Source organism: Oncorhynchus masou, chromosome 8 (assembly GCF_036934945.1).
Source record: "Oncorhynchus masou masou isolate Uvic2021 chromosome 8, UVic_Omas_1.1, whole genome shotgun sequence".
Taxonomy (NCBI): Eukaryota; Metazoa; Chordata; class Actinopteri; order Salmoniformes; family Salmonidae; genus Oncorhynchus; species Oncorhynchus masou.
The window spans coordinates 24243250-24258700 of record NC_088219.1 but is presented as its reverse complement, the minus strand read 5'-3'; the positions used below and the strand labels follow the sequence as shown (position 1 = coordinate 24258700).

The following is a 15451-nucleotide window of genomic DNA, read 5'->3' as shown; positions in this document are numbered from 1 at the left end:
TGTAAGGGCTGTTATTGTGAAGTGGAAACGTCTGGGAGAAACAACGGCTCAGCCGTGGTAGGCCACACAAGCTCACAGAAAGGGACCGCCGAGTGGGACACAAGTGGGACACAATCATGAAGTGGAACGACATTTATTGGATATTTCAAACTTTTTTAACAAATCAAAAACTGGAAAATTGGGCGTGCAAAATTATTCAGCCCCCTTAAGTTAATACTTTGTAGCGCCACCTTTTGCTGCGATTACAGCTGTAAGTCGCTTGGGGTATGTCTCTATCAGTTTTGCACATTGAGAGACTGTAGCTACTAAAACAATTGGATACCACGCAATTGGGGAGAAAAACAGGAAAAATTCAACAACAAAAAATATTTAAAAAAAATAAAACTAGTCCAACGCTCTTAACCACCTGCCTCACGAGGAGCCCGCCTGTTACGCGAATGCAGTAAGAAGCTGTTAAGTTGCTTGCTAGCATTAAACTCAATCAATCATAATCACTAGTTATGACTACACATGGTTGATGATATTACTAGTTTATCTAGCGTGTCCTGCGTTGCATATAATCGATGCAGTGCGCATTCGCAAAAAAGGACTGTCGTTGCTCCAACGTGTACCTAACCATAAACACCAATACCTTTCTTAAAATCAATACACAGAAGGATATATTTTTAAACCTTCATATTTAGCTAAAAGAAACCAGCAGGCAATATTAACCAGGAGAAATTGTGTCACTTCTCTTGCATTCATTGCACACAGAGTCAGGGTATATGCAACAGTTTGGGCCGCCTGTCTCATTGCGAATTAATTTGCCCGAAATTTACGTAATTATGACATAACATTGAAGGTTGTGCAATGTAACAGCAATATTTAGACTGATGGATACCACCCAATTGAAAAATACGGGAAGGTTCACTGAAAGAATAAACGTCTTGTTTTCGGAATCGACCATATTAATGGCCTAAGGCTCACTTTTCTGTGTGTTATTATGGTATAATTAAGTCTATGAATTGATAGAGCAGTCTGACTGAGCGATGGTAGGCACCAGCAGGCTCATAAGCATTCATTCAAACAGCACTTTCGTGCGTTTTGCCAGCAGCTCTGCTGTTTATCACTTCAAGCCTATCAACTCCCGAGATTAGGCTGGTGTAACAATGTGATGTGAAATGGCTAGCTAGTTAGCGGGGTGCACGCTAATAGCGTTTCAAACATCACTCGCTCTGAGACTTGGAGTAGTTGTTCCCCTTGCTGTGCATGGGTAACGCTGCTTCGAGGGTGGCTGTTGTCGTTGTGTTCCTGGTTCGAGCCCAGGTAGGAGCGAGGAGGGGTACGGAAGCTATACTGTTACACTGGCAATAGTAAAGTACCTATAAGAACATACAATAGTCAAAGATATATGAAATACAAATGGTATAGAGAGAAATAGTTCTATAATTCCTATAATAACTACAACCTAAAACTTCTTACCTGGGAATATTGAAGACTCATGTTAAAAGGAACCTATTGGCACATATTGCACTTTAAATTTCTTCTCCAACACTTTGTTTTTGCATTATTTAAACCAAATTGAACATGTTTCATTATTTATGTGAGACAAAATTTTATTGATGTATTATATTTATTGATATTAAGTTAAAATAAGTGTTCATTCAGTATTGTTGTAATTGTCATTATTACAAATACATTTTAAAATTCGGCCGATTAATCGTTATTGGCTTTTTTTTGTCCTCCAATAATCGTTATCGGTATCGGCGTAGAAAAATCATAATTGGTCGACCTCTAGTCTGTATCAGCATGGAGTTATCTTTCCCTGGGCTCAAGGTTACACTTTCGAATCTCATTTAGGGACTGTCTATGACCATTCCTGGTGTTTATGCCATCCCACTCCCAACACGGCAAATGTAGCCTAGCTGTCATGGTAAGCAACAATTTATTGCAAATTAGTTTTGGCAGGTTCGTATACAAAGTATTCCTAGGGATACAGTACAAGGTCCTTGTGAGAGACCTGTGTGCCTAGATGGGGTGGGGGCATTGGGGAGAGGTGGAGGTATTAAGGGTCGGAGGGGTAGCGTGTGTGGGTTTCTCCGGAAATTCCAATGCTTTTAAGGTAATTATAATCCCTGAGAAATGACAAGTGACATATGGGTGGAATGTCAAATCCAGACATTTCCTCAAAGTTAATAGGATGTGTGTGAATATAGGCTGTCAGAATGTCACACAGGCGCATACCACTAGGAGAGCCTTTAAAACACCGCCTAGCCTAACATGCTAACCTGTTGGCACTTTCATAATGAGACATACCTCAGCAAAGCCATTTGATCCCAAATCAGTTTTGTAGATTCGATTTTGATTTAGTCACATACAAAGGGTTGCAGATGTATGTTAACCTACTACCGGTAGACGCCCCTCTGCATTGGAAGTTAAGTTAATTTGACTAAAGGCCCATGCCTGTGAAGGGAGTTGTCAGGAGGCCAATTCTACCCTATGTATGCTACAGTAGGGTTGCAAAATTCCGGGAACGTTCAATAAATTCCCTGGTTTTCCAGAAATCCTGGTTGCAGGATACCGGATTTTCTGCTCCTTCCTGTATCTGGGATATCGAGAGAACTTGGGAATTTATTAAAGTTCCTGGAATTTTGCAATCCTACACCACATTTTACCCAAACTGAGTATTCCAAACATTACAGTGCCTTCAGAAGGTATTCAGACCCCTTGACTTTTTCCGCATTTTGTTACATTACAGCCTTATTTTAAAATGGTTTAAACATGTTTTTTTATCCTCAGAAATCTACACACAATTCCCCATAATGACAAAGCAAAAACAGGTTTTTAGACATTTTTGTTTTTTATTTACATAAGTATTCAAACCCTTTGCTATGAGTCTTGAAATTCAGTGCAGGTGCATCCTGTTTCCATTGATCATCCTTAGGATGTTTCTACAACTTGATTGGAGTCCGCCTGTGTTAAATTCCATTGATTGGACGTGATTTGGAAAGGCGCACACACCTGTCTATATAAAGGTCCCACAGTTGACAGTGCAAGTCAGAGCAAAAACCAAGCCATGAAGTCGAAGGAATTGTCTGTAGAGCTGCTGTTTTTTTTTCAATCTCAACAGTTTCCAGTGTGTATCAAGAATGGTCCATCACCCAAAGGACATCCAGCCAACTTGACATGACTGTTGGAAGCATTGGAGTCAACATGGGCTAGCATCATTGTGGAATGCTTTCGACACGTTGTAGTCCATGCCACAATGAATTTAGACTGTTCTGAAGGCAAAAGCGCGTTCAACTCAGTATTGGGAAAGTGTTCCTATTGTTTTGTACACTGTGTTCATTATGATATAAAATAATTCTACATGAAGCAATTTCTTGCCTCATTTCGTTTAATGCGCTAGGTGCTGTTGCATGAATTGTTCTATACCAATTCAATTGCGAGCACAAGTGGGGGGAATAAATGTCTCTTGAACTGCATGTTTGAAACCCCTAACCTAACTGTTAAGGCTCTGATTGTTAAGGGTAAAACTGACCCTATATCTGAGTTCAATCAGGAGAGCAATGAATCTCAACACAGAAAAGCTTCAGTGTTAGCATTTTGCCAGCAGCCGGCAAGGCCACGTTTTCCCACTTGCCCTGAGAAGAACTCTGCGGATTGCTGCAGCTTCGGCATAATAAAATGTAGAACACAAGGCCTGGCTCTAATGTATTAAATTAGCCTCAGCATTCAAAGACTTCCCATGTGATCCGTTTGTCTCTGTCTTCTGGCCATAACACAAATTAGACAAATGAATCACGTCAACTTCCCTCAGCATGTGGAGCACCAAATTATTTTTGGTGCAAGGCGGTGAGGTGAGAGATTGCTTCCAGCCTCTTTCGGAGCTTCTTTTTGTGGACCCTGACCGGGCAATTCATTGTTCCATTGGTTGACGTTTTTTCCTCTGGCCCGAGGAAGGGTAGCTATTTGATAAATAAGCTGCATAGTTAGGCTGAATAAAGCTTGTACCTGCTTAAATCTGCCTTAGTGATGGCTAATGTACAATGTTGCCCTAATTAGTACACATTTCTACTCTTGGTAGTGTACACAGTACAAACATCCTACTCACTACCTATTGTTTGACTTTTATAGCGTAGGTTTAGCCATAGGCTCTAGAGTATAAAAACCCCTGTACTGGAGGTCTTCTCATTTTTACAACGGTGGTAGAGGCATCAAGACCTTTTATCTTCAGTTAATAGCTCACAGACACAGATTGGGGACAACCTTCATAAGGTCAATGAGTATGTAGCTTTCAGATTACTCAATTTGACTCAAATTGTTGAGCATACATAACTGACCATGCGGATACCATTTTGATATATGGCACTGTCTTGCATTTAATTGCTAGATATGACTTTTCCATTATCCACTAATGATAATGTATCTCTACCTGGTAATGTACCTCTACCTTCTCTTTCTGGTAAGTAATATTAGAATGAAAGGGTCATGCTTTAGGCTATTTAAAGGAAGGTGTGTAAGGTTGACATGGACACGCTGAGTGGTACTGATGGAGATGTTAGAGGATTGCCCTCCATCTGAAAAGGACACTTCTGGGTTCCTGGGTGGCACCTGTAGAACCACCCTGCCCCCTACTCCCTCAACATAGATAATGGAAGGGCATCATGGGGCTCTATCATTTTACCCATGAGAACTTGCCCCTAGAAGCTGAAATGGCTAGGGGAGACAGAGAGAGATGTAGAGGCAAACTCTTCTCATACTTTGTTGATTTCAAAAAATCTTTTGACTCAATTTGGCATGAGGTCTGCTATACAAACTTATGGAAAGTGGTGTTGGGGGAAAACATACGATATTATAAAATCTTCAACATGCAGTGTATTCGGAAAGTGTTCAGACTCCTTGACTTTTTCCACATTTTGTTACGCTACAGTCTTATTCTAAAATTGGTTAAATGTTTTTTCCCCCTCATCAATCTACACACAATACACCATAATGACAAAGCAAAACCTTTTTTTTCATGTTTGCAAATGTATTAAAAATCTATGCAGAAATATCACATTTACATAAGTAGGGCTGCTGCAGTCACGAAATCTTGTCAGACTGTGTTTGTCAAACAAATAACTGTCGGTCTCACGGTTATTGACCATTAATTAACAAACACATTTAGCATCTCCTGGCTTCCACACATAGCCTCAAGCCAATGATGCAGACCTTTGGAACATGTATATTTTAAAAAGTCTTATAAATCCATGTAATATAGCTTACACCTTCACAATAAATCCATTATTTATTTTAGACTGGTCTAAAGAAGCATGATATGAAGAAAATGTAATCTATTTCAGAAGAACAGAATAGCATACTCTGAGTTGTTCTCATGTTAGGTCCTCATCTGGCTATGCCAGATTTCTGTGGGCTACACTAGCTCATTTAGCAGACAAGATTTTCTTAGAATTCCATGGCATTATTTTATAGCATTAAAAATACAATTGAACAAAGCTGAATAAAATATAAATATTTTCTCCAAACAATTTGAGGGAGTGCGCACATGCGGCTATTCTGTGTTGAGCGGTTAACAAAGAAATAGGTACTCCTATATGCTTTACTTAAAGTTATTATTAATGTAACTTTAGTCGTTCTACAAATGTTGGGCTTTATGTTTAGGTTTTTAATACATTGTAAGGCTGTGTGATGCGACTCTAATGATGATTTGAAAAATGTTGTTTGAAATGCATGAGCCTTGCTTTTTTTTTGCGCAGGCTGTACACACTTCATTAGTCTCTCATTCACAATTTGACAAGCACTTGATAATGCTTCGAATTTCATGTTGGCCTTCCCTTTGTGGCCGTAATGCACCCTAAAAATCCCTGCCTTGGCCCGGAGTGCTGGCCGGAGTGCTGCGTTGTGCCCTTTTTATGTACCTTTCACTCACATGCCTCTCCATCCTGTGATCGGGTCTTTCTCACAGTAAGGACAAACACATTAGGGACGCAACAGCATTCGGAGATCCATATTCCATAATTCGGAGATCCATATTGAAGTTATTGGAAGATCTGTCCACATTTACTTTGTCAGCCAGCAATATGAGTGGGCCTAACAAACAGCAAAAGCACTAGCCTATGTCAATCTACTATCCCCATAGTACAAAAGTCAACCTATTCTGTGCGAGAAATAAATCTTCCAAACATATTCTGGGACAGTTGTGGGATGCAATAGATCCCAAATTAATACAACCACGAGCATCAAAAAAATATAAAGGTACACTTTTAATATAAAGGTAAATTTTTATGGTGAAAATTGTCTTCCCCAAATTTGAAACTCACACGCTGTTTATGTATGTCAGTTAGCAGATTAATGTGCCTAATTTTAAGAAGTTATTTGGAGGCTTTAGTTGTGGTATAAACCTTCAAAAAATATAGACTACATGAGGTGTGCGACTATTATTAGAAAAAGTTGCCCCAAAAAAAGAGGTATTGTTTCTTATGCTGGGCATCATTCACAAGTGATAGGCTAATATTCTCACCCATCAGACTATTCTTGTCTTTGCATATAATAAATAATATTTCCGAAATGCGTTTTTCTTGAGAATGGAACATTATCATGCACCGGTCTCGAAACAGGTGCAGCGGGAAAAAATACATGTCATCTATGCACTTAAATGGCTAAAGGAGGACACTTTTCCTGTGGTTCATTTTCATGCTAGCCAGGTAGGCTATACTCCTGTTGTAAAGATATACAATGTGCTTAATTTTAGGAAAGTTGAGAAATAAATATAGTATGCTTAGCCCATAGAAAGCTGATGGGACCCTCCTCTTTTTAGTAGAGACCATCACTCTGTTTTCTCGCGCAAATGCATAGCCTATAGAAATGTTGCGCAACATGAGCTCATGGGCTCTCATTTAAGTTTTTGATTAGATTTTTGATTACATTTGCATTGATGTCACAGTGATTAGAGGGACCAATAGAGTGCTGAGTACCAGGCAGTTAGCAAGTTTGGTAGGCTACTAATGACCATCAGCAGTATCAGAGCTTGGAGAAACCTAATTACCGTGACTAAACGGTCACGTGGAATTTGACTGCCTTCATGACTGACAGTGTGGAGGTAATACGGTCACCGCAACAGCCCTACACATAAGAATTCAGACCCTTTACTCAGTACTTTGTTGAAGCACCTTTGGCAGCGACTACAGCCTTGAGTATGACGCGACAAGCTTGACACACCTTTATTTGGGGAGTTTCTCCTATTCTTCTCTGCAGATCCTCTCGAGCTCTGTCAGGTTGTATGGGGAATGTCGCTGCACAGCTATTTTCAGGTCTCCCCAGAGATGTTTGATCAGGTTCAAGTCCCGGCTCTTGCGGGACACTCAAGGACATTCAGATACTTGTCCCGAAGCCACTCCTGCGTTGTCTTGGCTGTGTGCTTATGGTCATTGTTCTGTTGGAATGTGAACCTTCACCCCAGTCTCAATGCTCTGGAACAGGTTTTCATCAAGGATCTCGCTGTACTTTGCTCCGTTCATCTATCCTTCGATCCTGACTAGTCTCCCAGTTCCTCCAGCTGAACAACATCCCAACAGTATGATGCTGCCACCACCATGCATCACAGTAGGGATGGTCCTAGGTTTCCTCCAGACGTGACGATTGGCATTCAGTCCGAAGAGTTCAATCTTGATTTCATCAGACCAGAGAATCTTGTTTCTCATGGTCTGAGAGTCTTTAGGTGCTTTTTGGTCAAGTCCAAGTGGGATGCCATGCCTTTTACTGAGGAGTGGCTTCTGTCTGGCCACTCAAGCCTGATTGGTGGGGTGCTGTAGAGAAGGTTGTTTGTCTGGAAGGTTCTCCCATCTCCACATAGGAACTCTGGAGCTCTGTTAGAGTGACCATTGGGTTCCTTCCGTACCCAGATCTGTGCCTTGACACAATCCTGTGCTCTGACATTCACTGTCAACTGTGGGACCTTATATAGATGTGTGTGCTTTCCCAAATCATGTCAAATCAATTGAACTCACCACAGGTGGACTCCAGTCAAGTTGTAGAAACATCTCAAGGATGATCAATGGAAACAGGATGCACCTGAGCTCAATTTCAAGTCTCAAAGCTGAATACTTATGTAAATAAGCTATTTCTGCTTTTTTATTTTTAATACATTTGCCAAATATTCTAAAAACCCGTTTTCGCTTTGTCATTATGAGAGAGTAAGTAAATAAATAAATATTGTATGGGGTCACCAATTACCTCTACGTCATGCCTCTGCCTGCCTTTGTCTCCCATGTCATTTCCTCCTTTTACCTCTGATCTCTCTCTCTCCCGTGACCATAGCACAATCTCATGCCAAAACCCAGTAAGAATTGGCCACAACCCACCATTTGGCAAACAGGCTACACAAACAATCGATTGGATGTGGACCGAACAGGGTTTCCTGTTGAAGTAATGTTAGTTCTGGTGGTTGGCCCCTTCAGTTGAGCAAATGGTGATTACTGGTAAAACTAGGCACAAGGCATTGAATTATGTCATTGTCTCACTCACTTGACTTATCATGCATGCCTAACCTAAGTTTTCATGCACACTACAGTATTATACAGTATATCTATATAAAAGCAAATACTGTATCGATCTAATCCTAGATTGATTTATATTATCTATGAATTAGGACTTTTTTGAATGCTCCCTCCATCCCTCTCTGCTTGAGTGTTAATGGCCCATTCTGAATAGCAGGTGATCCTTGCAGTCCCTCTCACTTCCTGAGAGGATTAATTCAAAGTGTTTCTCTCCCTCAGGACTGATCAGAGACGGCAGAGGAAACACAGTATCGCCGGTAAATTAATTCACACCGCTGCTTATGCAGCAATACATACTGTACTTGTTCTGTCCAGAGTCATGGTAGTAAAATAGTCTTTGTATGGAGTTCTGTGTATAGAGAAATGTAGGAATAGTGAAATGGTGTGAAGAAAATATTCACCTTGAAGTTGTGTGAATGAACAACACTTTATTTTTGAGTAGTGTGTAGCTGACTTTTCACCAAGAATGTACTATTCAGGAGTTATTGTAGAAAGTACTGAGTCCAAAAGATTCTCCTTGAAGTATTGTAAGCCTGTATGGACTACATGCATGTTTTGAATTGTTTTTGTGTAGCCTGTTTGCCAAATGGTGGGTTGCGGACAATTCTTACTGTTTTTCTTTCTTGAGATTGTGCTGTCGCTCTTGTTGCTGGTGATTCTCTGATCCACCTCTACGCAGATGAGACCATTCTGTATACTTCTGGCCCTTCTTTGGACACTGTGTTAACTAACATCCAGACGAGATTCAATGCCATACCACTCTCCTTCTGTTGATTCCAACTGCTCTTAAATGCAAGTAAAACTAAATGCATGCTCTTCAACTGATCGCTGCCTGCACCTGCATGCCCGTCCAGCATCACTACTCTGGATGGTTCTGACTTAAAATATGTGGACAACTACAAATACCTACGTGTCTGGTTAGACTGTAAACTCTCCTTCGAGACTCGCATCAAACATCTCCAATCCAAAATTATATCTAGAATCGGCTTCCTATTTCGCAAAAAAGCATCTTTCACTCATGCTGCCAAACATACCCTCGTTAAACTGACCGTCCTACCGATCCTCGACTTCGGCGACGTCATTTACAAAATAGCCTCCAACACTCTACTCAGCAAATTTGATGCAGTCTATCACAGTGCCATCCATTTTGTCACCAAAGCCCCATATACTACCCACCACTGCGACCTGTATGCTCTCATTGGCTGGCCCTCGCTTCATATTCGTTGCCAAACTCACTGGCTCCAGGTCATCTACAAGTCTCTGCTAGGTAAAGCCCTGCCTTATCTCAGCTCACTGGTCACCATAGCAACACCAACCCGTAGCACTCTCTCCAGCAGGTATATCTCACTAGTCACCCCAAAGCCAATTCCTCCTTTGGCCGCCTTTCCTTCCAGTTCTCTGCTGCCAATGACTGGAACGAACTGCAAAAATCACTGATGCTGGAGACTCATATCTCCCTCACTAGCTTTAAGCCCCAGCTGTCAGTGCAGCTCACAGATCACTGCACCTGTACATAGCCCATCTGTAATATAGCCCATCCAACTACCTCATCCCCATACTGTATTTATTTATTTATTTATCTTGCTCCTTTGCACCCCAGTATCTCTACTTGCACATTCAGTGTTTAATTGGTATATTGTAATTACTTATTATTTATTGCCTTACCTCCCTAATCTTACCTAATTTGCACAGACTGTATATAGATTTTTTTCTACTGTATTATTGACTGTATGTTTATTTATTCCATGTGTAACTCTGTGTTGTTGTATGTTTCGAACTGCTTTGCTTTATTCTTGGCCAGGCCGTTGTTGTAAATGAGAACTTGTTCTCAACTGGTTAAATAAAGGTGATGTAAAAAAAAATCGACAAGGAACAAGTAACATTTCTTTGTCTAGAGATCCACAAGAAAATTAGAATTGGTTTAGTTTGGTCTCAGAAGGTTTTGGAACCACTGTACTACAGATAGAACTCAAGTAGTGAAAATAAATCCTCAGGGGCTGGTTTGAGTTAGGTTAGCAGTGGGAGTCTAACTTTAGCATCACAGATCTGTGTTGGGTATATATGGAGGTTGGTCTGTCTTTTTTTTTCTTCCCTTGAAAACCAAGTCTGCTCCTTTTGTCTAGATTGGAAAGGACTCTCATTGTAGCTTAGTGGCATGTAGCCCCATTTGTATCTGCACTCAGTCGCTGCCTAGTCATGACAGCTCTAATTCCTCTCTGAAAGTTAAGCCTCCACACTGCAGGATGAAACAAAGGTTGTCGCAGAGAAGTTTGTCGTGTTTTTCTGTTGCAGTATGCTGAGGTAAGGGGTAAGAGTTTTCTAATGTAATGCCCCTAGGCATATCTTTTGTGAGACTTTCTTCTCGATATGAGAAAGCAGGACTGTGTTTTTTTTAGTTTATTGTGTTAGCCTTAATCTACCATTTAAAAACCTTGTTCATATTTTTCCATGGAAAATGTGGGCCTAAGTCGATTTTTGGCATTAGAAATGCATACGGCTTAAAGAATGACTGTGAGCAGGCTAACTGAATAGAGTAGTGTGTGTGTGTGTGTGTGTGCGTGACACCTCAGCCCACCCAAGTGAAACGTCTACATGCTCCACATGATAAAGTGTTAGCGCTCTCTCTGTTTTGTATCAGGGCTTAAACTCTTCGAGGGAGAGTGTGGAGGTTGGAAGTGTGTGTGCTCTGTAATCATTGTATCTGTTGTAACTTGGTCTGTGTATGTGTGTGCTTGTATCCATGCCTGTGTGTGTGTGTGTGTGTGTGTGTGTGTGTGTGTGTGTTATGGTTCTAACCCTCTCTTCTCTCCCATTTCTCTGTAGCTCCAGCTGACAGCCCTGGCCTCGTGGAAGGGGGACTTAGTGGAGCTGAACAAGCGGCTGGTGCAGACGGAGAGAGAAAGAGAGCTTCTAGAGAAGAGACTGGCCAAAGCACAGGTACTCTACCGGACAATATATGTACATATTGTATATTCACATGGATTCATATTCTGTATTGTGAACTCACCTTTTACCTTAACTTAAGCTTACCATTCAAAGTCCCATACCAAGATAATTGCTGTAATGCTGTGGGTACCACCACCACCTCATCTAAAGCCTTACAAATCTGAATAACATTTATGTCCATAAGCCAGCTGCAGTGGATCTCTCATCATGATCAATCATTTGTGAAACCCTGTGTAAATGGTTCCTCTTTCCCCCTCCTCTTTTCTGCACCTGTGGTTTAGAACTCTCTGGTATGCAAAAGTTCCTTTGTAGGATTTGTATCTTTGAATAATTACCCAAACTGCTCTGGTGGATGTTAAAGAACTACAGTAAAATGGAATTGAACTGGCTTCACATAAGATATTCTTTCGTTGTATGTTTTTTGAAGAATATCCAGGAATAGCTGACGCGTCACATAGGCACCTATTTGCATGGCTTACCTATCGGAATGTGTTTGGAAATCTCCCCTCCCTTCCAAAACAATCAGTCCTTATGCTCCAATCAGAGTAGTTACTCGTCCGAGAATAGATGCAGAATTCTGATAAACATCATCACGGAGATCATCTTTTGATTGTTACTATCTAGCATGCGCTCGAAAGGAACTATTTTCAGCAATCGGGTATCACTTTCCCATTACATTGCTCATAGTATCGTATTATTTACTAGAAGCTTTGCTTTTTAAATAATGAGGAAATTGATTTGGCATGAAGCAACACTCCCCATATGTCACTGGAACCAGGAAGCCTCAGCAACCATGCCAACTGCTTAGCTTCGATCTGCTTTGTAGTTTTCCCAGTCCCAGTGATTGACACTGGCACTCTTCTAGGAGGGAGTTTTGGGCTCTACCTCTCTCTCTCTCTCTGTGTGTGTGTGTGTGTGTGTGTGTGTGTGTGTGTGTGTGTGTGTGTGTGTGTGTGTGTGTGTGTGTGTGTGTGTGTGTGTGTGTGTGGACAGAATGAATGGGTGTGCTAACATTTTTTTATCTAATGGAATGAGTGTAATAGCGAGACAGATTGTGTGAGTACCTGTTCTATAAATGCCTTGGGAATTGTCTTTACATTAAGAAGCTGTTTATTCAGACATGGCCTTCTGAAGCATCTCCCTCAGGCTGTTAGACTCAGTCTCTCTCCGTGGGCCACCACTGCGTGTCTCCCTGGAACCCTGCAAACAGACACAGCACTGGTTCAAAGATCTGTGGAATACTTTTGCTGGCACCTACACCGACTATGGGTATTTTCCTCGTGGTGATGTTTTTAAACAAAAGGCAATCTGTTACTGTAATTTGTGTTCAATATTGTTGCTAGAAGCTATTTGGTTTGTCGGTTTCCCACCTGTTCCGCTGGATTTAGATGAAGAGGGATAGGCCATGAGTTAAAGAAAATAAAGAAGTTGCTTGAACTGTACTTGCACTGGATGCCATTGTGTTTGGAGAGGAGTGAATAGAATGAAACCTGACATTGGTAGTTGTAGAGAGACTGATCGATTAGATAGTGATGTCATCATACCAAGATTCTACAGATAGCACTAGGCCTATATCAGCACTGGCAGACAATTGAAACATTTGGCTCCCATTTCCACTTTCCAGTGTCTTTTTTTATGATACAAACTATCTACACTTCTCATTCTGTTAGTGTCTGCATAGAGAGTAATGACTGGAATCCTTATAAGTCAGGATTTACACAAGTCAATGATGCCTGTCTCAGAAGACGAAGTACTGAGTTAGGAGCTATGGAGCCTGTATATGAAATAAAACCTGTTGTAAGATGTGCCCACTCTTGACATTTGAACCCTCTCATTGGTCTAAATTTAAAAAGTCGTAAATATGCAGGACATTTCAGTTAAACAAGTTTATGCCCATGATATGTGGTGCCTAGAAGTCGGAGGATGTTTGGCTCCAAAAGAGCATGTTTTCCTGAAGTGGATGATTTTTTATTTGACTGTTGTATTGGGGTGACCTTTTGTTCAGAACTCCCCACTCACAAAAATAATTTTAGACTTTTGGTGGGCTTTTCACCTCACAATGTACTTCTGATTGAGGACAGACAGACCAAGCCTTTGGCCCTTGTAGAAGTTCTTGCCTATTTAATTTTTTAATTTTTTATTTCACCTTTATTTAACCAGGTAGGCTAGTTGAGAACAAGTTCTCATTTGCAAATGCGACCTGGCCAAGATAAAGCGTAGCAATTCGACACATACAACAACAGAGTTACACATGGAATAAACAAAACATACAGTCAATAATACAGTAGAACAAAAGAAAACAAAAAGTATATATACAGTGAGTGCAAATGAGGTAAGTTAAGGAAATAAATAGGCCATAGTGGCGAAGTAATTACAATATAGCAATTAAACACTGGAATGGTAGATCGGCAGAAGGTGAATGTGCAAGTAGAGATACTGGGGTGCACAGGAGCAAAATAAATAAATAAAAGTGTGGGGATGAGGTAGGTAGATAGATGGGCTGTTTACAGATGGGTTATGTACAGGTGCAGTAATCTGTAAGCTGCTCTGACAGCTGGTGCTTAAAGCTAGTGAGGGAGATGTGAGTCTCCAGCTTCAGAGATTTTTGCAATTCGTTCCAGTCATGGGCAGCAGAGAACTGGAAGGAAAGACGACCAAAGGAGGAATTGGCTTTGGGGGTGACCAGTGAGCTATACCTGCTGGAGCGCGTGCTACGAGTGAGCTGAGATAAGGCGGGTCTTTACCTAGCAGAGACTTGTAGATATCCTGTAGCCAGTGGGTTTGGCGACGAGTATGAAGCGAGGGCCAACCAACGAGAGCGTACAGGTCGCAATGGTGGGTAGTGTATGGGGCTTTGGTGACAAAACGGATGGCACTGTGATAGACTGCATCCAGTTTGTTGAGTAGAGTGTTGGATGCTATTTTATAGATGACAACACCGAAGTCGAGGATCGGTAGAATGGTCAGTTTTACGAGGGTATGTTTGGCAGCATGAGTGAAGGATGCTTTGTTGCGATATAGGAAGCCGATTCTAGATTTAATTTTGGATTGGAGATGCTTAATGTGAGTCTGGAAGGAGAGTTTACAGTCTAACCAGACACCCAGGTATTTGTAGTTGTCCACGTATTCTAAGTCAGAGCCGTCTAGAGTAGTGATGCTGGACGGGCGAGCAGGTGCGGGCAGTGATCGATTGAATTGTAAGCATTTTGTTTTACTTGCATTTAAGAGCAGTTGGAGGCCATGGAAGGAGAGTTGTATGGCTTTGAAGCTCGTCTGGAGGTTACTTAACACAGTGTCCAAGGAGGGGCCAGAAGTATACAGAATGGTGTCGTCTGCGTAGAGGTTGATCAGAGAATCACCAGCAGCAAGAGCAACATCATTGATGTATACAGAAAAGAGAGTCGGTCCGAGAATTGAACCCTGTGGCACCCCCATAGAGACTGCCAGAGGTCCGGACAACAGGCCCTCCGATTTGACACACTGAACTCTATCAGAGAAGTAGTTGGTAAACCTGGCGAGGCAATCATTTGAGAAACCAAGGCTGTCGAGTCTGCCAATAAGAATATTGTGATTGACAGAGTCGAAAGCCTAGGCCAGGTCGATGAATACGGCTGCACAGTAATGTCTCTTATCGATGGCGGTTATGATGTCGTTTAGAACCTGAAACCAGATTGCATAGAGGAGAAGGTACGGTGGATTTCGAAATGGTCAGTAATCGTTTTGTTAACTTGGCTTTCGAAGACCTTAGAAAGACAGGGTAGGATAGATATAGGTCTGCAGCAGTTTGGGTCTAGAGTGTCACCCCCTTTGAAGAGGGGGATGACCGTGGCAGCTTTCCAATCTTTGGGAATCTCAGACGATACGAAAGAGAGGTTGAACAGGCTAGTAATAGGGGTTGCAACAATTTCGGCAGATAATTTTAGAAAGAAAGGGTCCAGATTGTCTAGCCCGACTGATTTGTAGTGGTC

General features: G+C 41.4%; 1 protein-coding gene across 3 annotated transcripts in view; it reads left to right on the top strand.

Moving 5' to 3' along the window:
* Positions 1–15451, top strand: part of LOC135544425 (colorectal mutant cancer protein-like) — a 129509-nt gene that overhangs the window by 46124 nt on the left and 67934 nt on the right. For all 3 annotated transcript variants that reach the window (XM_064972019.1, XM_064972020.1, XM_064972021.1), the window contains one exon: positions 11361–11474. In XM_064972019.1, the coding sequence (XP_064828091.1) occupies positions 11361–11474 (114 nt within the window). The remainder of the gene's footprint in view (positions 1–11360; positions 11475–15451) is intronic.